General features: G+C 47.4%; 1 protein-coding gene across 1 annotated transcript in view; it reads right to left on the minus strand.

Annotated features, from left to right (window-relative positions):
• Window positions 1-261: 261 nt before the first annotated feature.
• The window catches only part of Polr3a (RNA polymerase III subunit A), a 38,995-nt gene continuing 16,432 nt past the window's right edge, over window positions 262-22,824 (minus strand). Inside the window, exons 14-31 of the mRNA NM_001414889.1 lie at window positions 22,638-22,776; window positions 21,392-21,556; window positions 19,769-19,941; window positions 17,876-17,987; window positions 16,911-17,029; window positions 16,195-16,332; window positions 14,279-14,449; window positions 12,869-12,982; window positions 9,800-9,886; window positions 9,636-9,718; window positions 8,410-8,580; window positions 7,438-7,531; window positions 7,155-7,247; window positions 5,857-6,021; window positions 5,168-5,332; window positions 4,839-4,970; window positions 3,061-3,193; window positions 262-1,604 (exon numbers count right to left, since the gene is read on the minus strand). Of these exons, the coding sequence (NP_001401818.1) occupies window positions 1,456-1,604; window positions 3,061-3,193; window positions 4,839-4,970; window positions 5,168-5,332; window positions 5,857-6,021; window positions 7,155-7,247; window positions 7,438-7,531; window positions 8,410-8,580; window positions 9,636-9,718; window positions 9,800-9,886; window positions 12,869-12,982; window positions 14,279-14,449; window positions 16,195-16,332; window positions 16,911-17,029; window positions 17,876-17,987; window positions 19,769-19,941; window positions 21,392-21,556; window positions 22,638-22,776 (2,403 nt within the window). The 3' untranslated portion in view covers window positions 262-1,455. The remainder of the gene's footprint in view (window positions 1,605-3,060; window positions 3,194-4,838; window positions 4,971-5,167; window positions 5,333-5,856; window positions 6,022-7,154; window positions 7,248-7,437; window positions 7,532-8,409; window positions 8,581-9,635; window positions 9,719-9,799; window positions 9,887-12,868; window positions 12,983-14,278; window positions 14,450-16,194; window positions 16,333-16,910; window positions 17,030-17,875; window positions 17,988-19,768; window positions 19,942-21,391; window positions 21,557-22,637; window positions 22,777-22,824) is intronic.

Genomic DNA, 22,824 nt, shown 5'->3' on the forward strand with positions numbered 1-22,824 from the left:
GGATTACAAATGTTGGCTACCGTGCCAGACTTCATGTGGGTCCTGAGGATCTGAACGCTGGTCCTCACACTGGTACAGGCGAGAGCTCTAAACACTGAGTCATCTATCTCCCCAACCCCTTTTTAGGGGATTCATTTATTATTGACCCCTCCTTCCATCCTTCTAGAACATGAAATGCTGGTCTCGTTCACAGCTATTAACACAAAACTTGCCAGTTAGTGATTAAAGTGTTTTTGGGGGTCATTAAGCAAACCCTATTACTGGTATTTAAAATGTCCCTCATGTGTCGAAAGACATTTTGATATCTTACATCTTTAATGATACCACAAAGTGTTTAGTATACCACCGCCCTTTAAGACCACACATGTAGTCATCACTTCCCATGTCAGTAGTCAAACAACGATGCCCTGGTTGCTACTTCTTCTGAGGGTCAGTTCAGTAACAAGCTGTTGATGGAAACAAGAGACATGGCTGGTATCAGGATAGAAACTTGAATTTGGGAGTGAGGACTGATGGTGCCAGAATAGGAAATGTGCTGCTTAGTCTTGCCCCTTGTCATCAGGGACATCACACTTCCCTGGCCAGAGATTAAATCAAGATGATCCATTGGATGTTAGTGGGCTATTTAACCACACCTGAAACCCGCACTAGATCATACAACCCACCATAGATCAGAACAGGGTGAAGTTCAAGCATCTGCATAAATGATGAATACCTTGGTATACGTCTTGGTATATCCATGGGCCCACATTTGTTAAAAGACTGAGTAAATAAAATAACACTGCTGTTAAGAGAATTTAGGGGAACCACTGCTCTTCTTGCTAGTGATATTCCAGTCTTTACTTGGATGCCACAAGCGACCGAGTCCTCCCAAGTGTCTCACGTTACTAGGCAACTCAGCTTCCCTCTCATGTAATTTACAGTTACATGGACAGGGCCTGGACAGGGCCTGACCAGGGCCTAGCCATCCCACACTGGACCTCACATTCTTAGGTTCTTTCCCAGTATGCTTTGAAGATGGTGTTGTTTCTACAGCCTCTATCTCAAAGTAAAATAACAATAAACACTTAATACCTCAGAACAAATAAATAAAGAAAATGTATTTACATTAGTTCATCATTGGAAAATCTGGCATAACTGAACGATGGGAAACCAGGACTGTGTCCTAGTCTCTTGGGTCTAGACCTAGCTCACAGGGCAGGCATGGGCACCTTACAACCTTCTGTAGAAACGGAGAGAGGTGGCATGGGTCTTGAGCAGGTTGAGCAGCAGCGTCGACGCCCCTCAGTGAAGAGAATCCCAGCGTCCCAATCAAGGAGCTCCTGCTGAGGGCATGGGCTTCGTCTAACCATGTTAAGTTCACGTAGACATCTGTCCAAGTTAAACAAAGTCCTTCCATTCAGCAGTACATAGGACAAGGAGCCATGGTCAGGAATGGCAACCTCTTGCCACAAACTATGTGACAAGAGGGATGTGGAATTCATGTGTGTCAAATATCAGGGGCCTCCTGGGTGGTTTTGGGTCCCTGTTGGCTTTGTGTAGCAGTTTGAAGAGACCAGTTCCAATGTTCATTGGGATTCCCATGATGATGCACTCAGACACACCTGAAACCAACCAGAACCTTGGTTAGTGAAAGGATTCACAGAGTGGAGAAAACAGTACTGAGTTAGAATTGTAAACTTGAGATTTGAGGCCTAGCCCCTCCATGTAGCAAAGGACAAAAGCTCGGGACCCTGTCTCTGGAAGGACAGCGCCTACCACAGTCTGCAGGTCACTGGAAACCAATTCAGCTCAGCCATTTCTAAAACAAGAGTGGATAGATAGTCTTAGGGAAACAGCTCTGACACCAGGCAGCCTGCACATGATCAGTAGATGATGAGTTTGTCACTATTTTCCTTACTCTAGTGCCTAGAAGAAAGGAAGACAAACAGCTGGACGTGCAGGGCCCTGGGAACCAGTGACAGGATCAGAACACTGAGGAGGTTTCCATTGACTTCTAGAGGGGATGGGTGCAGAACCCCTTCTTGGCTTCACTTCAACTCATTCTTCTTTTCTGTTTCCGTTTTTTCAAGGCAGTTTCTCTGCTTACCCCTGGAAGCCCTGGAACTCACACTGTACACCAGCCTGGCCTCAAACTCTGCTTCTGCCTTCACAGTGCTTGGGATCACTGGTGTGCAGCACCACTGGACAGTTTTAGTCAGTTTTAAAAGCTCTAAGTACAGTCTCCATTATAGAAATCTGATTCTCTAGGAAGCAAGCAAGAGGCAGATGCAATACAGGTTGATGCCACAGACAATGACAGAACCAGAGAGGCAAGGAGCTGATCCAAGTCCAATAGACAGGGAGAGCTACTGTTGGTTTAGAGTACTACAGGCATAGAGGCAGGGGCAATTTCAAAGTGGGATGGGGGACAGAAGGTGGACTAAGACTGCATGCTGTCACAGAAAGTGGGTGCTGTCGAGCTCAAGCAAAGACTTGCCTCCTAGATCAGGTGGGTGCCAGGCCCTAGTACCTCACATCTAGCTCTACTCTGGCTTGTGCCTGAGCCTCTCCCATGCTAAGCCTCCTCACTTTTTTTTCACTTCCTTCTGGTGTTTTTAAGACAAGCTCTCACTGTGTAGCCTTGACCGGGCTGAACTCACTGTGTAGAGCAGCCTGGCATGGAACTCACAGGTTTCTGCTTGCCTCTGCCTCTTTTGACCTGGGATTAGGGATGTGCACCACCTGGCCTGACTTTCTAGTCATTCCCACTCCCACCCTCTTCTCTCTTTCTTCACCTTGTGTCTTTCCTCATTCTCTGTGGCGCTTGACTTTTGAAATGATGTTCAATGTCTCACCAGGAGGCATGACCACAGGCCACTCTCCTCTCCTCCTTGTGGTACTTACACTGTCCATCGCCTGTCAACCCTGGGCAATGTAGGCTTAGTCAAGCGGGCCAACTCAGGATCCATATATTCTTTTGGAACTCAAAAACTGTCTGCACTGAAAGTAGTTCACACTAAGTAGGAGAGCAAGGTGCCCAGCTGGGTTCTAGAGACAACAGATCCACTCCAAACCTACCACACACGGAGTCCTTCTGCCCAAAGTAGGCAGCATCAAAGAGATGGTCAGCTGTCTTCTCAAAGGAGGCCAGCATCAACACACTCTCCTTCATCTTGGCCAGGCCAAACCTGGTTATACCCAGTACTTCACCCTGTGTCAGCAGAGATTGTCAGAAGTCACTCTCAGAATTTTCATAGCAAAGCAACAGGTAATATCCCAACAACAGAAACACCAAAAGCAGCCAAGCAGCTATTCAAGGAATCGAGTCAACCTCTGAGTTTTTTTTTAAAAAGGGGATGGGGGTGGAGGTAGCGTCTTCCTTCTGTGAAGCTAATACTGCAATGCAGGTATTTCCGGTAAATGTAGGACACACGCCAAGCACACACAAGACTGGTGCTGTCAACATCTTAGGGTGGAAGGGAGGGCTTCAGGAACCCTTCTGTGAGGATTTACATTTTTCATGGGCACAGTCAGTGACAGACATTCTCCAGTGGTATAGACACTGGTAAGGTGCCCGTGCTCTTGTAAAGGACTCCTCCCTCACCCTGACCCTCTAAGCAGCCATAGTGAGATTCACTGGGCCTTTACAAAGGGGGACATGAAAACGAGGATGATCTGGGAGGAAGAATGGGACGAGCAGAAGGGAGTCAATAAGACAAGGCAAACGGAGGTGACTCCAAAAAAACCACACCAAATGGTCAAAGTGCAAGCCCAGGCAATGCACCATTAACATGTGCCAATAAAAACATCTAAAAACCATGACATGGAAGTGCACAGCTTCAATTCCAGCACTCAGAAGGCAGAGGCAGGTGGTCTCTGAGTTCCAGGCCAGGACTTGTCTATAAAACCAGTCCATGACAGCCAGAGCTATACAGACAAACTGTCTTGAAAAGCCAAAAAGAACAAAAAGGCTTTAAAAGTCAAAGGTCAATGTCTGAGGATCAGTACCCACACTTGAACTCTGACCTTCATGCATGAAGGAATGCACTTGTGATTACACACACCCATGTATACACCACACACAAATGGAACGAAACCTGTCTGGCAGCCACAGTAAAATAGCACATGCGCTCAAATACCAGAAGGCGCACCTGAGATACCTGCTTTAGGGACGCTATTGTCACAGAAGCCAGGGACAGGGATATTTATCATCACTGTGCTCCCCACCTCTGACTTATACGTCTGGGTCCTAAAAGCCCTTTATTGTAGTAGTGGGTTATCATGAAAACTGATGGACTGCAGCTTCCCCACACTCACTTGAGAACAGGGCAGATCTCTGTCTGTCTGTCTGTCTCTGTGTGTGTGTGTGTGTGTGTGTCTGTGTGTGTCTGTGTGTGTGTGTGTCTGTGTCTGTGTGTGTGTGTGTGTGTGTTGATGGAGTTCAAGCACAAGGCCCATGCTTGGTAGGCAGACAATCTGTGACTGAGCAACATCCCCAGCCCTATTCTCTGGAAACAGCTAAACAATCAGCACAAGTGAACAACACCCCAAGTGGCCGTGGCATCCTAGTTTTGGTAATGGCCAGTTTTGCTATAGAACTGGACTGAGGAAATGGAAAAAGCCATGTTCACTCACTTCTCTCCCAAAAATTGGCTGTGTTGAAATGCTGACCCTGGGAATTAACCAGAACACCCGGCCCCATTTCCACACTTAATGCTTTTTGGTGGTGACACCTTACTCCCTGTCCAGGTTAGTCCTCGCACCAGTGTGCTTCACACGCCATAGAAGCTCTCTGGCTGTTTGCCAGGTAGTGAATTCACGACTGCTGACAAGCTGGAGCCTCCCTTGTCTCACACCTTGTAGGTCATCAGATCAGAGAGCAGCATCACGTGCCTCCTGTCAATGCTCATGCCATGGTTGACCATCGTGTACTGGATCTCATTGATGATGGTTGTCCTCGCAGCCTCAATACCCAGGGTTTTTTCCACCTAGGAAAAGCATGGAGTGAGCAGAGGCAGCCCCTGCAGGATCCACCCCACTCCTACTCCAGGTGTCAGACAAGTGCAAAGCAAACCCTGCTCTATTTCCACAGCACATGCTGTGCAGTTGGTGGGGTTAGAGAAAGTAAATGTCAGGATCAGGAACTGTGCTGGGTATTGGCCAAGGGTCCAAAGGGGGATGGTACCTCATAGGTGTTATTAGAAGTGGTTCGCGTGCCTTTCACACCATGGGTGGCCATGACTGCCCGCAGGTTGTCACCTTCTACTAGAAGCTTGAACTTCTCCTTCCCACTCTGCTCGTCAATGTGGATGACTGCTCTTGACACCTCTGGGATGCCCTGTACCACCACCTACATTCAACATAAAATGTTCAAGATGAAATAACCCCTTGGTCCTACCCAGGAGCCTCAGACACAGGGCAGAGGAATGGGTGATAACCTGACTCGTCATTCTCGGCCATCCCCACCCCAGTGTGTGTGATCCAGGGGCTATGCACTGTTTGGGGTTAGGGGAAGACGGTCCAGGGGACAGCAGTGCCCAACCTACAATCAGCTTGGAGAGAGAGGAGAAAGAAGACCAAAGGACAGAGCTTCAGCCGCAGAATAAAATATAAAAGCAGGCTGAAGTCTCAGTCTATAAGTCTCCCCCCACAGCCTGAAACCCCAGGTTTGATTCTAAGGTCCCAAAGGTAGAGAGATCCAAGTACCACAAGCACCACACACTCCCACACCTCCAGAAACACTTATTAAGAAGAGCAAGACTGAACCCGTGGGTATATGGCCATGAAGGGCTGGGGTGCCATCCTTGGTCTTATAGTGACCTAGTCCTCAGCTCCACCCTGGCTGTTTCTCCAACAGAGGATGCTTTACCTCACCTTGGGTAGATCCTCTTTTAGAAACTGCAGCACATAATACATGGAGCTCTTGCTGTTTTCCCTGGGGGTGACACACACCACGGCCTCCCCATGAACCGCCACATCGCCAGGCTTCACTCGGAGCTTGGATGTGCAGATGGAGTAGCGCACTGTCTCAGCATTAACCTGCAGGGTGCCAGGGCCGTTACCAACAGACATATGCAGACTTCCACAGCAATGGCTTTCTTCCTTAATTACGGGATGACTCTTTAAGAAGTCTGGGGAGTCAATTTTGCCACAAAATTTTATTCATGTGTATGTGTTATGTATGCCTGTGTGAAAGTATGTCACCTATTTGTAGGTACACATGAAGACAAAAGGAGGGGTTCAGACCCTTAGAGATGGAGTTACAGAAGGTTTTGAGATAATCTATGTGGGTGCTGGAGCAGAATTCTTGCCTCCTGGAAGAGCAGTGAGTACTCTTAACTGTTCAGTCATCTCTTCAAGCCCACAAATGTTGCTATATTGTGTATTGATGTTCAATACCTGTGCTTTATTCATAAACAGAAGATTTTTTCCACTTAAAAAAAGGAATATTTTTCTCATTGAACATTCATGCTCAACTCAGGAAAACAAACATAAGCAATGGAGAAACCTCTAGGGTGTCTGGAGAACAGAGGCCAGAAAGGCTGAAAAGTTTGTGGGTTTCATGCTATATACCCAGATGCAAATGCATCCTTCAGTTCTTATTTTTTTCCAATCCCTAGATAAACACATGGGTCTTGTTTATACACAGGAGGCAATTACTCTACTACCAAGCTCCATCAAGGCCTATAAAGCGAGTGTTATCAGAGTCACAAGTTATACAACAAGACAGGACTGACGGTCATATGGGAAACATGAGAAAACTTGAGAAAAGCTTCAAGATTTTTCAAGGCTAAAATAGGCTTAATTAGCAGCTGACCTCTGCTTACCCCCACCAAGGTTGCTATCAGTTAACCGTTATCTATCCCCACACATACCAGTAAGAGAGGCCAGGTTAACCCACAACTGAAAACAGTGCAAACCAGCCAAGTGCTATGCTAAGGATCCATAGGTTACTACGACAGAACTGGCCCAGGCTCCTTCCACACCACATGAAGATGCACAGAAATAAGTTATCCTAACACATGTGAAGGTAAAGCAGTAAACATAAATTACACCCACCAAGTCATTTACTGTGGTGGCCATGTGTCATCTGCATCAACAACCACCAGCCAAAATCTTTATGCTGTTTCTCTGGCTGCTGAACTTCACATCCACACATTCTTATGACTCACCTCCAGTCTCAGAAGTCGGATCCGTTCCAGGGACAGCTTGACAAGAATAAAGCAGTCATCAGGAAGAAACACTTCTTCAATGTACTCTGAGATCTGCCATGGCAAAGAGCAGGTGGTTACCTCCATCCTCAGGGCCCCTTCCCCGTCTCAACCCTACACAGGCACACACGCCACATGGACTTAGCCACAGGCCCCCACAGCAGCCGCTCTGCCACATCCTCAGCACTGTGGAGAGGAGAGGATGTCTGACAACATTCTCTTGTCATCAAAAGGGATTCCTTACCTCCCCCAGGAGGGTTTTCTCAATCCTGCCCTTCACCAGGCGTGCATAATCTGCATCGTCATCCATGTCTAGCTGTGCTGTGATAATTGGAGTGCTGCAAGGAGGAGCAAGGATCAGCACACAGGAAGGGACCTGGACTGCACAGAGCCATCCTGCATTGAGTCAGAGTGCTACTTAGCCATGAGGACTTTACCAGAGCTCGATTCAGGGAGGCCTACAATAAAGAACTCTCCTAGTTTCAGGAGACCCTGGGGCCCAGTGTCTGTGACACGAAATTCCCTTGTGGGAAAACCTACCTCTTAGCTCTTGACCTCAGGGAACCATTTCCTCTCCCTCTGTCCCTCTGCAATAATAATGCCCCTGCTCCTCTGACCACCATTGTCACCTTCTGTTCTCACAGGGACAGTGTCCAATCAACACGGGACCTTGGGTCAGACCTGACCAGCCTGCAGGAGGCAAGCAGACCTCCAACCTCCCTGGCTGTGCACAGGGGCTGGTCTACCACCAGGATCTGCTATCTTTAGCTCTTCCTAAGTTGTTATTTCTACTACAAAACTTAGAGAATAGACAGAGTGATTTTTTAGCCCTAAAAACACGATGTCTCTCTAGTTCTTCTAATCCAAGGTCTCTTGAAAACTTGTCCGAATCACTAGGGGCTCACAGAGAATGTCTCTAAATCAGGCAGGAGAATAATCAGTCAGCACTTCAAGCACGGAGCAATGCCACCAAAGGAATGAAATGTCTACTGACCTATTCCTCAATACTGCTAGCTTGAGTAATATTCTATATTTCATGTAGGGAATGGCCATAAAATTAAACAAGTTTTGATTTGAGCCACTTTCTAAAAATCCAAACAACGATCAATACAGTAGACCTGCCCTCTGGACACTAGGACTTCCCAGTTAATAAATCACAGGCGTTCGTGAGCACAAGGACCACTGGTCCCCAAGAAACAGGCCAGGGCACAGCTACCTGATGGCCTTGGAAGCATTGATGATCTCCTTGATCCGAGGCACACCCAGGGTGATGTTCATGGACGCTACCCCTGCAAAGTGGAAAGTCTTCAGGGTCATCTGGGTGCCCGGCTCACCAATGCTCTGTGCACAGAGTGCACCCACTGCAGAGCCTGGCTCCATCTGTGCCCTAGGAGAAAAGGTGCAGAAGCAGATATGACACAACAAGGAAAAGGCCATCAAACGTGCGGGACAGGGCTTCAGGTCACTGCCTCTTAAAGGAAAATATGTAAATTCTGTCAGGTTTAGGGTGGAAAGAGCAATGGGCCAGGCAGTGTTTGTGGCAGAGGAAGGGGCTGGCACAGGTGAGGAACAAGTGTCATCAATGGAGTGAGATGGTCAGAGGGGCAGACAATATGATTAAATTCTATGTGATTAGCTTATGAAATACACATGGTTGGTGTCCACTGTGTGGGGTAAGTAGAAGTGATTTGCTCTTATGTGTAATGAAGTTGGTCAGAGAGCTTGAATCTATCATACACACTGTGAGCTTCCTTATGGGTACAGGACATTTGGGACATTTCTTTGCAAGTCCTTTCCTGTTTAGGAGCATCCAGGTTAGGGTCCGACTGGAGAGAATAGATGTGAGGCACAGATCTGTCCAAAGCCTGGAGTAATGTCGGTCAGTGCGCTTGCTCATTGATACCATCAGCCTGACCTGACGCAGATTCATGGGGAAAGACAGACCCTCAATAGGGAATAATCTATGTTACACTGACTGTGGGCATGCCCGAGGAGGACTGTACAGATCATTAATTGAGGTGGGAGAGGTCAGAATCACTTCATCGTGGGGGACCTGAACTGTGCAACATGAAGGAAGCCAGAGCACAGGCAGAGGCGATCAGGCAGCATGGCTGCCCCCCTTCCCTCTGCTCCCGACTGTGGGTGTGATGTGACCACCTGACTGAGAGTCAAGCAGGCAGCATGGCTGCCCCTCTTCCCTCTGCTCGAGTGTCACTGTGATGAAACTAGGTGAGTTCTTGCCTTGACTTCCCCACATGAATAATTACCTGGAACTGTGAGCTAAAAATCACCTTTCTCCCCTATGTTGTTTTTGGACAAAGTATTTGACCCCATCAACGGAGATGAAACCAGACCAGCCAGGATCCTGAACCCAGAGAGAACACCCAGGACATGGGAGTCCTGGGTGGACGCCTGGCAGTGTAGGACAGTGAGCGTGCCTACCTCATGTACTTATCCCTACAGGTCTCCAGAAACTTCTCTATTTGGGTACGGGTAATACGGTCCAACTGGTACAGCACACGAGGCTGGAAGGACAAAGGTGAGAGCACGGTCAGCACGCGCTCTGTCTGTGAACCTCTGCGCCCAGCAGTCTGAGAAGGCAGTACCTCTGTTGTGCCGTTGTCATTGATGCCGTATTTATCTCTGGTTTTCTTAATCTTCTCAGACACCCCTTTAATGAATGTTTTTATTTCCTGAAAAGATTATGGAACACATACCAATTTGTAGGATTTTCAATGATTGTCAATGATTTAGACAGCAAAACCACTCCATAAGTCAGCAATGGATGCAGTACTCTACATCTTAGCAACTGGTGACTACACAGCATCCAGGATGCAGCACAGATGCTGGTTCTCTGTGTTTGTAAGGAGCCCACTGGGCTTTCCTACCTGGGGAAACTTGCCCTCTGCTTAAGATGTTCGTTAGGCCTCACTACCCAACCTTTTCCAATCAGTTATCCTGGACCCTTATCTCAGCCACATGGCAATAGGAAGGAGCTTGGCATAGCTCTCGGGGACTCTACAAGGTGTAAGATTCCACGCTCAGAACCCTCATGACTCCACAGTGAAGACCTCTTTGGAAGCATTGGCAGTCACCCTAAACATCACTGCGTCTCTCCTGTGGTGAGCTGCAGGCCTCATAACTGCCTGGGATACTCAACTCAGTCATTCTTTTGAGAAGGTGAGAGACAAGGAGGGTGACTCTGCAGTTCAGACTTCCGTCTACATAGAAACGATTTCATTTTAGAAAGAGCTTTTTTACATTGTAAGACTTAAAGTCTCAGGATGGGCTGGAGAGAACGCTCAGCAGTTGAAACACTGGTTACTGTTCCAGGACATCCAGGTTCGGTTTCTAGCACTCACAAGGAAGTCTCAGTGGACTTGACACCCTGTCTCCTGGCCTCCAAGGACACCAGGGATGCAAGTGGTGCAGACACACACATGCAGGCAAAATACACTATACATAAAATAATTTTTAAAATTATGCCTCACAGACTGATGTGGCAGAAAATCTCATTGTTTGTGAGATGGGTTGGGGTGGGGGGTAAAGTGCCTGTCCCAAAGCCTGATAGCCTGAGTTCTGTCCCCAAGACCATATGGGAGGAGGAGTTGTCCTCTGATTCCCATATGCTTGCCATGGCAGAGTATGCACACCACCCAGAATATAAATGAAAAGGCAGTAATGTTGAAAAGAAAAGAAAAATTCTCCAGACTAATCAGTCGCCTGCAGCTGGTTTGGGATACTGAGTGACTGCAAAAGACAACCTGCAAAGGAAAGGTGGGAAGCCACTGCACTGGGCAGGCTTCTCTCTGTGCCACTCAGGGCAAAAAATAAAAACCCTGCTCATTAGTGGCTTTCACACCTTACTACGTGTGGTCTGGCTCAGGGCTGAGATCTAATGGCCCAGGAGCTGTGACAACTCTTTCAGCGAGGGGAACAAACAGCAGAAGGCAAAGAGGACAAACACACACACACACACACACACACACACACAGACACACACACAGACACACACACACACACACACACACAGAGACACACACACACAGACACACACACAGACACACACACACACACACACACACAGACACACACACACACAGAGACACACACACACACACACACACAGACACACACACACACACAGAGACACACACACAACCAGACACACACACCATACAACAGGCTACAGGCACTAGAGTAACATCTGTCAGTGGCTCCCCATGCGACACGCTCCCAGGGGCTTGTGGAAAGGAATGAAGTCTAGGGGGCACACACACTGGATGTGAAGTTTCTAGAAATGGTAGAGTCACATGGAAGAACCCAACCTTATACAAGCACCAAGCTCTGGCGGGCGAGTCTACGCATGCTAAGGGGAAGACACACACATAGCACTCAGCAGGCAAATCAACATATAGGCAACTCGCTAGTCTCACGCTCATCCGGGTACACCTAAAGCATTCATACTGGCCTCTGCTCAGGGTGGGGGAACAAGGGCCAGCTACTCAGACCTGCCTCAACTGTAGAACGGGCTGAGCTCAGCACTGAATTTTAGTTCTGTTAGTGCATCTGAGTTCCTCAGATTGTGAGAGACTGGGTAGAGGGGACATGCTTCATCATTGTCATATCATCAAGTCTTTAACATGAGTGACACAGTGGACAAAATGAGCCAGTGCTCACTGAAGAAACTGCTGGCCACAAGGCCACCTATGGAAACTGGCCAAAGGCGTAAGAATCAGCCAGAAGAGGAACCTGTGTTTGCTACAATGGGACAGAAATGTGTAGCTGTACGCTGGCAACAGGTCGTCTGCTGGCTCGTAGGCCAGGCTAACACAGCACATGGCTGTTACTTCTCAGGGAAGGTCCTTGAGGGCAAAGAGAAGATAGCTAATATAGTCAGGTGGAAAACAAAACTGCCATTCTAACCTCTAAATAGCAAAAGAGGAAGATGACGTCTGGGGTAAAATCCAACAGAAGTGGTACTTTGAAGAGACCTTTCACCTTTCCTCCACACAGGATTACAGGGAGTGGGGTCTCCCCAGGATTTCCCTCTGGTCCTGCTGCAGACACAAAACTAGCCTGTGGACTCAATCCCAAAGGCAAGCACTGGTTGGGGTCTCGACCTCTCTGCTTTTGATCCTAGCCATGATTATAGATGAGGAGACACTGCTGGAGCAGGTCCTCACTGGCCAAAAACAAAAAGCAAGCCAAGGCACACTATGGTGATGGCCCCAGGAGGAAGTAGAAGATCACTCAATTGGTTTCTGATCTGTGAGAGAAAGAAGCTGTAACTGAGGCAGATGGCAGTCAGTGAAGACAGGCGTTCAGAATGGCTGCAGAAAAAAAGAAGAAATGGACACGGGGCTGGCAAAAGGATTACATAGACAAGATCTCTAGGTTCCTTCTAACACGAGTCACTTGTGTGAAACACAAGACATTATTCTTCATTCTGGATAGAGAGAAACTGCCTGGGACACAAATTTTCCCACAATAAAACCCTGTTTTATAAAACAAGTGGGAGGAGGGCTGGGGATTTAGCTCAGTGGTAGAGCGCTTACCTAGGAAGCGCAAGGCCCTGGGTTCGGTCCCCAGCTCCGAAAAAAAGAACCAAAAAAAAAAAAAAAACAAGTGGGAGGTACTAGTCAGAGGCTTCAGGCCCACCAGGTGGAACCTACCTGCAGGAAGCTGTCTTGGCAGCACAGGAACTCGTTCTTCTTCATGATGGCCTCAGTGGTCAAGGTGAGCTCATTCTTACTGAGAGCACGTTCACTCTGACATGGATACACTGCCTGAGTATCAGAAGAACATGGTGTTATATGTGCCTGGGGAGGGGTAAGGGAGAGGACTAGGCAGAGAAATTTCCCAGATATAAAATTCTGCAGAGTGAGCTCTTAGCAACCTGTGGTTTTCTTTGCTAACTCTGGACTCAACATCTCATATGCAAATGAACACCAGATAAGCTCTGCCTTCTATTTTGTCTGACTGAGGCAGTGTCCTGTGTAGCTTAGGCTGACCGCAAGCTTACTACACAGTGGAAGTTGGCCTTTAATTCCTGATCTTCTTCCCTCCCAAGTGAAAGGATTATAGGGATGCGCTATCCCATCAGGAACCCCCACATTATTTAACGAGTTCCATGTTACATTGGCAAGTATGGATCTACTGCTTCCCAACTCAAATACAGCCCAGATTTCTACTTAGGGGTTTTGTTGTTGTTCTTTGTTTTTTGTGAGACAGGATTTCTCTGTGTAGCCAGGGCTGTACTGGAACTTGCTCTGTAGACCAGGCTGGCCTCAAACTCAGAGATTTGCCTGCTTCTGCCTACAAAATGTTGGGATTAGTACTGCCTGGAATATTTTATATTTGTAAAAATGTACATTGCTGTCACCAGGCCTAGTGGCCCACAAGTTCTAGCTTGCCTAAGCTACAGAATATATTTAGCTGCAGTTGGCAGCCAAGTAAGACTTAGCCTGAAAATCAACAAAAGTAACAAAGGATCAAAGATGTGGCTCATGCTAGAGCCCTTTCCCAGCGTAATCCAGGCTCTGGCCTCCACTTCAGGACTACAGATGACAACCAGCCAATTAAACATTTCAAGAGGGAAAATATTTTAACACATCTTAAGCACATGGGGTTTCCTCAAAGTTTTACTACATTTTGACCCATTCTGAACTGGTAGTTTGCAACTGCTAGAACAACTGGAAAAAAACACCGCAATGGAACAACCTCCTCTCACTAAAATTGCTGTGTCAAAAGCACTAAACTGAAACCAAGATGAATACTGTCCAACTTATATTCCTGGCTCTAGTATATGAAAAGAGCCTACTGCCTAATACCACTCTTTATAAAATTCATCTCTAGTTCACTCCACTAGATGAGAGGAACCAGGCCTCTTCCATTTGTACCTGATTTGGACTAACAGGTGCCCAAATGAAAACAGAGTCACTCAGAGAAGGGTAGGAACCTAATACGCAGGTAGAGGTGACTTAGAGGGACGCTTTAAGTGTGGTAGCACAAACAGTGCCAGCACAGGACACAGCCCCCCTACCCCAGAAGTCTGTAGCCCCCAACAGAGTGCTGTATCTCACCTTGATGTTGTCCAGAACTCTTTTAAACTCCAGTGGTTCATCTTTGCCCTCCATGGCGGCAGGATCTAAGCCATCCCCTCCATAGATGAACTGGATGATGTCACCGGTGGAACTCCGAACGGTCAGATCATACTGGGAACAGAGGTCTTCCAGGGATTTGACCAGTCTTCTCTACAGGAAGAGAAGAAAGCTTAGCTGCCCACTGAAAACTGCTCCACACCACACAATCAGACTTGCCTTTCAAAGTTTTAAGGTCACAGGTCATTTATTTGTTTGTTTTTCCTGGTGCTAGAGATCAAGCCAGGGCCATATGAGCACCAGTAAGCACTTGATCATCAAGCCTTATCCCAGCCCTGGGTTACAAGCACTGGAGTTACCTCAACAGCACTTATCAGAGATTCCCTCAAAGGGCCTCCCACGCCCGAGAGCAGTGAGCCACAGGTGCAGTGAGAGGCAGCTCTTGCTCTAACCTCGTCTTCACTGTGTTAAGTCTCCGTGTGACAGAAATCTCGACAGTCCCAACAACTCCCACACTGCTTTCCTGAACTGCTTTGCCTTCCCACTCAGCTCCCTGTGGTACAAACTATAGTTTCTACACATACTCAAGCCAGGACACCTGTAGACCCAGGACAGAGAATCGATGCAAACTCTGTTTTTAGGATAGAGGAGGAGAAAGCAGGGCAAGAATCTAAACCAAGAGCAGCAACCATTTCTCAACTCTGCTTGGGAGAGCCTTCCACCAGCGTCCAGCATTGTACCTTAGAAAAACAAATTTCCCATTGCCAGAACCACTGCCTCTGAGTTAACACACTGCTCCAGAAATTAACATTACATACGTTCATACCCTCAGTTATGGCTTGTCTTGCAGGAATAGGAAAAGCATTTACAGTCCATTGGGTTTCTGAGAAAAGTGGCACACTTCAGGAGCAAAGGGTGACTCCTAGCACCGACAGCACCAGGTGATACCAAACACGGCACAGACAGGGCTCTGACTTGAACATGTATCTTCTGCCTCTATTTTACCCTCATAACCTTTGTTTGGCTCACTGGTTCATCAATCCTGGTCTATAGGGACCGCATTTCCAGGAGAGACAGGAAGCAAGCCAGAATCAAGTTTGTGGCCCAATAATGGGGCCTGTTAATTTTCAGTGGTGCCGGTAAAAAACATGGAGAGTTTTTGTGGGGCTAGCACTATGCTCAGCAGTTAAAGCCCTGGCCTAGCATCTGGGAGGCCCTGTGCTCCAAGCAACAGAAGCACACAAAGACTGTCTTGTAACACACAGAGCTGATATGTGGAGAGTGGAAATGACCTCCACCAGGATCTGGAAATAAATCCTGCTGCTCCCTTACAGGAGATACATAGGGTCAAGGTTGACAGCCATTCGTTAAGTGCAGCAAAAATCCTCTAGCTCAGCCCTGCTACCCTGCAGCTGTAATTCCCGGGAGCCATGGAAAGAGAGAATAATGGGATCCAAACAGTAGCAAAGTGGGAGGCAGAAACTACTCAGTAACTACCAGGCCAGTGTCACCTCACACCCTTCATTGCTAGGAAACTGCTAGAGAGGGCGAATCACAAGTTTGGGCTATAAGCTGAGCATCTTCCTCTAGGGCACTGAGTCTCTACCATTCAGGGTCCATAGGACAATCTGAATTGGGTTACTATTTTGTTCTGGAGCACCTACATGTCTAAATGTTCCCCTTCAATACCAAGATGGTGGTAAACCACAGCTCATGAACAAAAACAAAAACACACAGACATAGACACATATTCTCTCTCTCTCTCTTTCTCTCTCTCTCTCTCTCTGTCTGTCTCTCTCTGTCTCCTCTCTCTCTCTCTCTCTCTCTCTCTCTCTCTCTCTCTCTCTGTCACACACACAGAGCTGCTGCTCTGCAGCTAATGATACTTCCTCACTTACCTGCATGTATCCTGTTTCAGCAGTCTTTACAGCTGTGTCCACCAGACCCTCCCGACCAGCCATTGTGTGGAAGAAAAATTCAGTAGGCGTTAAGCCAGAGTAAAAGCTGTTAGCCACAAAGCCTTTGGCAGCAGGGAGCTAAAAAGAAGCAGGAAAGAAGAAAATCAAATGAAGTTCAAGATCCAAAATTGTGAAATCCATCCACATAAGAAAATGTTCCCTGGAGGCTTCTCACACCCAGCCAGAGGCTGAAGAACTGGTAGATGCTGTATGCTTTGCCTGCAGTAGAAACGATTTGAACAGGCCTTCTCTGCAGGAATGCCAGTGCACGTGAGTGCTTCAGAGAGCGAAGTGTGAGTTGGAGCTGCCGTCCCAAAGTGTTAAGGAACTCGGCAGGTGCCAGACCCATTCCTGGGAAGCTGCTGCCTTCAAGACGTCCTTATTGTGGGCCAGCACTACCCACCTCCACATAAGAGGTGGACTAAAACCTTAAAAATGAACTGTTGTGATTGATGGTGGTGAAACTCTCACATATCGACAGTCACTAACAAGCACTTCAAATGCTTCAAGACTGATGTGAAGGGGACCTCAATGCCACAGCCACACATCATATTAAACATCCCATGGAAAAACCAATGGTGGCATTATACCCTGACAGCTCTGTGTTCCTAGAGGACAACCTAGACAAACCTTCCCAATCCTCCACTGCCATTTACCTTTGAATGCTTCTCAAAGTGAGGCAAAGATCTGTTCTCAAAGCCATCTGGAACACGGGAGCCACTGATGGCTTGCTGTCCCACACAGGCAATCATCTGTGATATGTTAATGAAGGAACCTAGGGCACAGGTCAGAATGTAAATTATACTAGAAAAATGTAAAAATGCAGAACAGTAACAGAAGCCAGGCAGAACAGGGGATAAAATAGAATGGGACACAGCACAACCCTTATGCTCACAACCTAGGAGTCCACGGGTTGCTACGGCAACATAGGTGAAGGCAATGAAAGGGCTCAGGGGCATGTGCATGTGTGAGGTGGAGGGAAGCCCCTTTGGGACCTTTCAGATGGTCACCAGAATGGGGTTTGCATACATAGGAGGACAGGGAGAAGGAATCTGAAAGTGAGTGCAAGAGAAAGAAGCAAAGACTGAGGAGTGGAAACCCAAGGTGCACACCAGGGACAGGAAGTAGAACAATGGGTAAAAGGCAGCCAAGGTAGAGAGCTAGAATTCTATTTCATAATAAACAAAAATTACAGCAATAGAAGCCTCAGGTTCTGAGTTTGAGCACAGATTATGAAATCTGATACTTTTACAGGTCTGAGTAAATACGGTTACATTTTGCCACATCTGAGACAGAGCTACAACAGGTCAGTAATAGAGCACCTGCCTAAGATGCACAAAGCCCTAGATTTGATACTCAACACCACAAAACAGAAAAAAGGAAATAGTGCTACATCACTAAATCTATTACCTTTGAACTCAGGAACCCAGTCATATTACCAACTAGTTTCTCCAAAAGACTTAAACTGCCCTAAATGCAAAGGTTCAGTCATCCATGATTTAGAAACAGGCACTTAATGAAATGAAGAACCTCTATAAAGTTACAAGTACCAAATATCTGTATTCTTCAGCCAAGCCCCTGGCAGGCCACACAAACATCCAACCCTGTTGGCTTAGCTCACCTTTGGAACCACACAGGGCCATGGTGAGAGGGCTGTTGCTCTTGTCCAGCTCTCGGAGGCAGGCACTGCCAGCATGGTCCCGGATCACAGACAGCTCCTTCAGGATCAGAGCCTGGGGCGAGTGGGACAGGGAAGAAAATGCAGTCCGTGAGAAGCCATGCTCTGGCTCTACAGATCACAAAGCTTCAATGTGACATTTACAGAAAATTCAAATGATGTCCAATTTCCAATCAGTGAAGTTTACTGAGCTCTGATAATCAAAAAGTCCAAGTGGCATAGAGGCCTTTCTTCTGGAGAGCTCTGAAAGAGTGTGAATAGCTAATTATAATAAAATCCTGAAACAAAAAGTCCAATTGTTCATGAAGCAGAATGTATACATGGCCTTGTGTATTGCTGTCTGTGTCAGCTCCTGGATATCCCACTGTGTATATGCACACATGGCCCTGTAAAGACACATGTGGCATGTGAAGAAGAACTGCTCACTCTGCTTGTCTCTCTACCTGTTCTCACCAAGCATGCTTTCAACTTGTAAGAGCAAAGAATGTGACAAGATGACTCCAGGAGCCCCCTTACCTATGAGCACAGTCATAACACACAATTTAAGGTGCCTGGTGAACCCCCTAGAAGTCCTGGTCCTATTGAGGACTCTAGTAATTTGAAGCATCCCAGTAAGACTTAAATGTCTTCCAGGGGATTACTATATATACTATATATACGCAGGAGGCTATGGCGGGATTGTAATTAGAGACTATGAAGGCTTACATAGAGTAACCTTGTCTCAAACACCCATCACGAAAAGAATTCTTCTTCTCTCCACCTTTTTTTAGTCATAATATTGTTAAAGTTGCCTAATCTGGTCTTGAACCCTCTTTAGCAAAATATTTATATGATCTGAAGAGAAAATAAAATACTAGCTTTGAACTATCCATTTTCCTGCCTCAGCCTCCACGTGACTGGGATTATAGGTGTGTGCCACCACGTCCAGCTTGGAAAACTTAACGCTTCAAGAGCCTATCTTCCCCACTACAGTGAGATAAAGGCATAGGGGTCAGGTCACAGAGAAGGCAGAAAAAGAGAGATATGGTAACACATACTTGCGAATCCCAAGGCTCAAGGACACTGAGGTCAGAAGAGTTTGAATTAGAGACCAGCCTGAGCTACAGAGTGAGACTCTCATGAAACAGAACAAAACAAAGCCCAGTGCCCCACCTGCTGGGGGGGTGCCCCACCTGCTGGGGGGGTGCCCCACCTGCTGGGGGGGTGCCCCACCTGCTGGGGGGGTGCCCCACCTGCTGGGGGGGTGCCCCACCTGCTGGGGGGTGCCCCACCTGCTGGGGGTGCCCCACCTGCTGGGGGTGCCCCACCTGCTGGGGGGTGCCCCACCTGCTGGGGGGTGCCCCACCTGCTGGGGGTGCCCCACCTGCTGGCACCCCAGTTACTCTAGAACTTTATGCTTCTAGAGGAGAGGTTAACAGATTTTGATGGGGCCAGCTCAGGACTCAGCCAAGCAGTTTCGCACGTGAGGAGGCTGTGTGTAAGACCGTCCAGCATGAGTATTTCCTGCCCTATACATACCCAAGCCATGGTAATGATCAGCCCACTGAGAGCTAGAGTTTGGTGTCTATGGAAGGATGCTGGAGGCAGGGAGGGCAGAGGCACTGAGTGACAGTCAGAGCAGCCCCATGAGGTCAAAGAACAGATATCATGTTTCCATACCAGAGAGCATGGAGCAAAGGCCCTGTCTTGTCAGAAAATAAGAACACAGGCCAGGACTGCAACAGATGGTGCTTCCCTTCTCGCTCCTCTGCCATCTCCTCTTCATGACTTTTAGCCCATCCCCAAGCACACTGTAAGCAGGACAACTGACCGTGCCGATCTGGAAGGCAGTCTCACCTCTAGTGTCTCCTCAGCAGTGCAGCCTGGCTGCTGCTGCAGCTTGCCTGTGTTCAGGGCTTCAATGTATTCGTCACATTTTTTGTAGCCAGCATTTAGTAGCTCATACTTGGCTTTCAGCAGTCCCTGGCCAGGCGTGACGTCACCAATCCCAATGGAGAACCCACGGTTAGCTGAAGAAGAATTGGCAGGCAGGGTAAGAGAGTGATAACCATTTTCCGTTAACCTGTCAGGCAGAGCTCATCCTACCGCCTGCCCTCTTCTCAGAAACCACTTTCAAAGAGAGAAAAGGAGGAAGTGTTAGGCTGGGGTGTAACTCCGAGGGGAAAGAGCTGTGTAAATCTGGGTTCTGTCCCCAGTGGGGAACGAAAAGGCAATATAAATGCCATTTCCGGTAGGCCGGGACTAAGCTTCAATGTGAAGAAGCGTGGCTGAGTGGTCAGTCTCAGCTGCATGGGAAAGGAGAGGACCTCCCATGTCGGGAGGTGGAGAACCAACAAGGCTTAAGCCTGAGATTGCTAGGTCCTACAGACATGGAGATGAATATACTCAAAACCAGACGAACGGGTGGGAAGTCTGTGTAAGGAACAGGCTCTGGCTGTGCTCCAAAGGGAGACAGCAGGACACATACTCAGGAAGGAACCAAGGGCTCCAGATTTGGGAATACTAGTCACAGCCGATAGGACGACATGACACTGGAGAACCACCTGTGCAATACAGAGCAGGGAAATCTGAGCCCCTCCTGTCCAGCTTCCAAGTCACTATCCCTGGGGAAGACATGTCTTCTGATGCCTCTGAGGGAATCAAGCCTCCCTAGGGAAACCTGTTACTGCTGGAGATAAGTGGTGGCCCTTTGGGTGCGATGTACTAATCGCTGATTGGAAATGGGGCTGTGGGTTTGATGGTCCCCTAGGTTCCTTGGTTGAACTGAGAGTCGGCCTTCTCACTGCAGACCAACACGTATCAACAGAAATGATAAGAGATGAATCAACAGTAAAGACATAGGTAATAGAAAAAAGGTATAAAAAGCACAATTTATGAAGTAAATAGAAATGTAATTAACACAAGGTAAAAACAGCAAGAAATGAAGATAACATTATCCAAGAAATAATGAGGAAATTTCCAGAAAGAAAGGACACGGTTGCAAATTTATGACTGACTGATTAGCATAAGAAATGAAAAGGCTTACATATACCAGGGCTTACCACTATGAACTTTTCCAAAAAGCACAAGACAACACACACACACACACACACACACACACACACACACACACACACACACACACACACACACAGTATGAGTGGTTGGGATCAAGAGAAGCCCAGAGGGACCATTCCCAAGTACCTGGGCAGTGTCACATAAAGGGCTTTATATGCAGTGAGCCCATTTATAGACAATGGGAAGCTACTGAAAGTTCTGATTAGGAAGAAAAAAAGAAAATCAAATTCACATCCCCAATTTGGCAGGCCTGAGTTGACCTTACTGCTACATGCACACATGACTTAGCATTCTGTCCTGTGTGGGCGTGAGGATGAAGCGGTGGAAGAGCACTTAGAACACATTAAGCCTTCCCTACTGCAGCGGCATTAACATGAAACATGAAGCTACTGAGACACTCACACAGGTAGACAGGAGCCAGCCTGGCAAGCCGAGACATGGCATCGGCAGCCTCGTTCTGCCCCCAGTCTCGAAGCAAGATGTAGAAGATGTTGTTCTTGGACCCCGACCCCAGAGTCCCTTTGTCCATGCTGCCGCACATCAACTCGCTGTTCTGGATGGTGACATCTGGAAGGGTGATACTTGACAATGCATTTAGGTGGACAGTTATCTGGTCAACAATAATGTTAACATCCCGAAAATTCAAAGTACAGCCAAAGAATTTCTCCTTAAAACCTTGTTTTCTGATAAGGCAACAAATATGAGAAGAAAGTATCCCTCCAAACACTAGACACAGTCTAGTCTGACCTTCAGAGAGCTCAGCAGGGCATCCCGGATAGTCACAGAGCTAGTCCCAAGGCCCTGCTAGCCATGCTCATTCTGACCTTCGCTATGCCAGGGACTGCTTGCCAGGAGCTGGGAGAGCTAAAACGATTGTGCTAGACAGTAACCACTGGATGCTGGTTGTGAATCTCACTCAGAGTCACTGATTTTACTAAAGAGACATGAATGAACTGTATTTAAATCCTCTTTCTGGGGGTTGGGGATTTAGCTCAGCGGTAGAGCACTTGCCTAGCAAGCACAAGGCCCTGGGTTCGGTCCCCAGCTCCGAAAAAAAGAAAAAAAAAATCCTCTTTCTGTTATGCCAAATCTTCATGTTAGCAAGACTTCTTTCTGACCAAATAAATTAAACCCATCAGTCTTGAGGAGGGGTGTAGTTCTGTGAGAGCATCATGCATAAGGCCCTGAGTTCAATCCTCACTACCAAAGCAGAGCAAGGTGGGACTGCTCACCACGGAAGTGCCAGCCAGCACTCTTGAAGTGAAGCAGAAAGATGCTGTTAGCTCCATGTTGGTTTGGGCTACAGTGTGAGACTTTACCTCCATTAAAAGCTCACCTAGTTAGTAGTTGTGCTGTTAGACAATGAATATATTGTCTAAAAGGCATATATAATAATAATAATAATTATGATAGTAACTTATAAACCTTAAACAACCTTTGATGCTCACCTGCTCCCCACTCCCCAGAAAAAAAGAGAAATTGCACTAACTGACAAAACCATTAAAAAGGACCACTCTGACCCCTGGATCTCTGCCATCTAGAGGAACCAAGACTGATATTTCCGAAAAAGATCACTTCCTCCTGAGGCCTTTGTAGGAACAAGAGTGGAGTTCACTCTTTGCCATCCCATCCCTTCCCTTCCACTCACAGGAATCGTTGGTGCAGAGGTCTTCCCCCTTGCCACAGTACTGCTTGCCCTTGGTTCGAAGGTTGGCCCTCACTGGATTGTCGTCACTAGGCCTGAGGATGACACTGAAGATTTGCTTTCCGGTCCACAGGGTGACAGGCTGGAGGAAAGGAGGGACAGATGAGCGCTGGTCTTCTCTCTCCACTTC

This window comes from Rattus norvegicus, chromosome 16 (assembly GCF_036323735.1).
Source record: "Rattus norvegicus strain BN/NHsdMcwi chromosome 16, GRCr8, whole genome shotgun sequence".
NCBI lineage: Eukaryota > Metazoa > Chordata > Mammalia > Rodentia > Muridae > Rattus > Rattus norvegicus.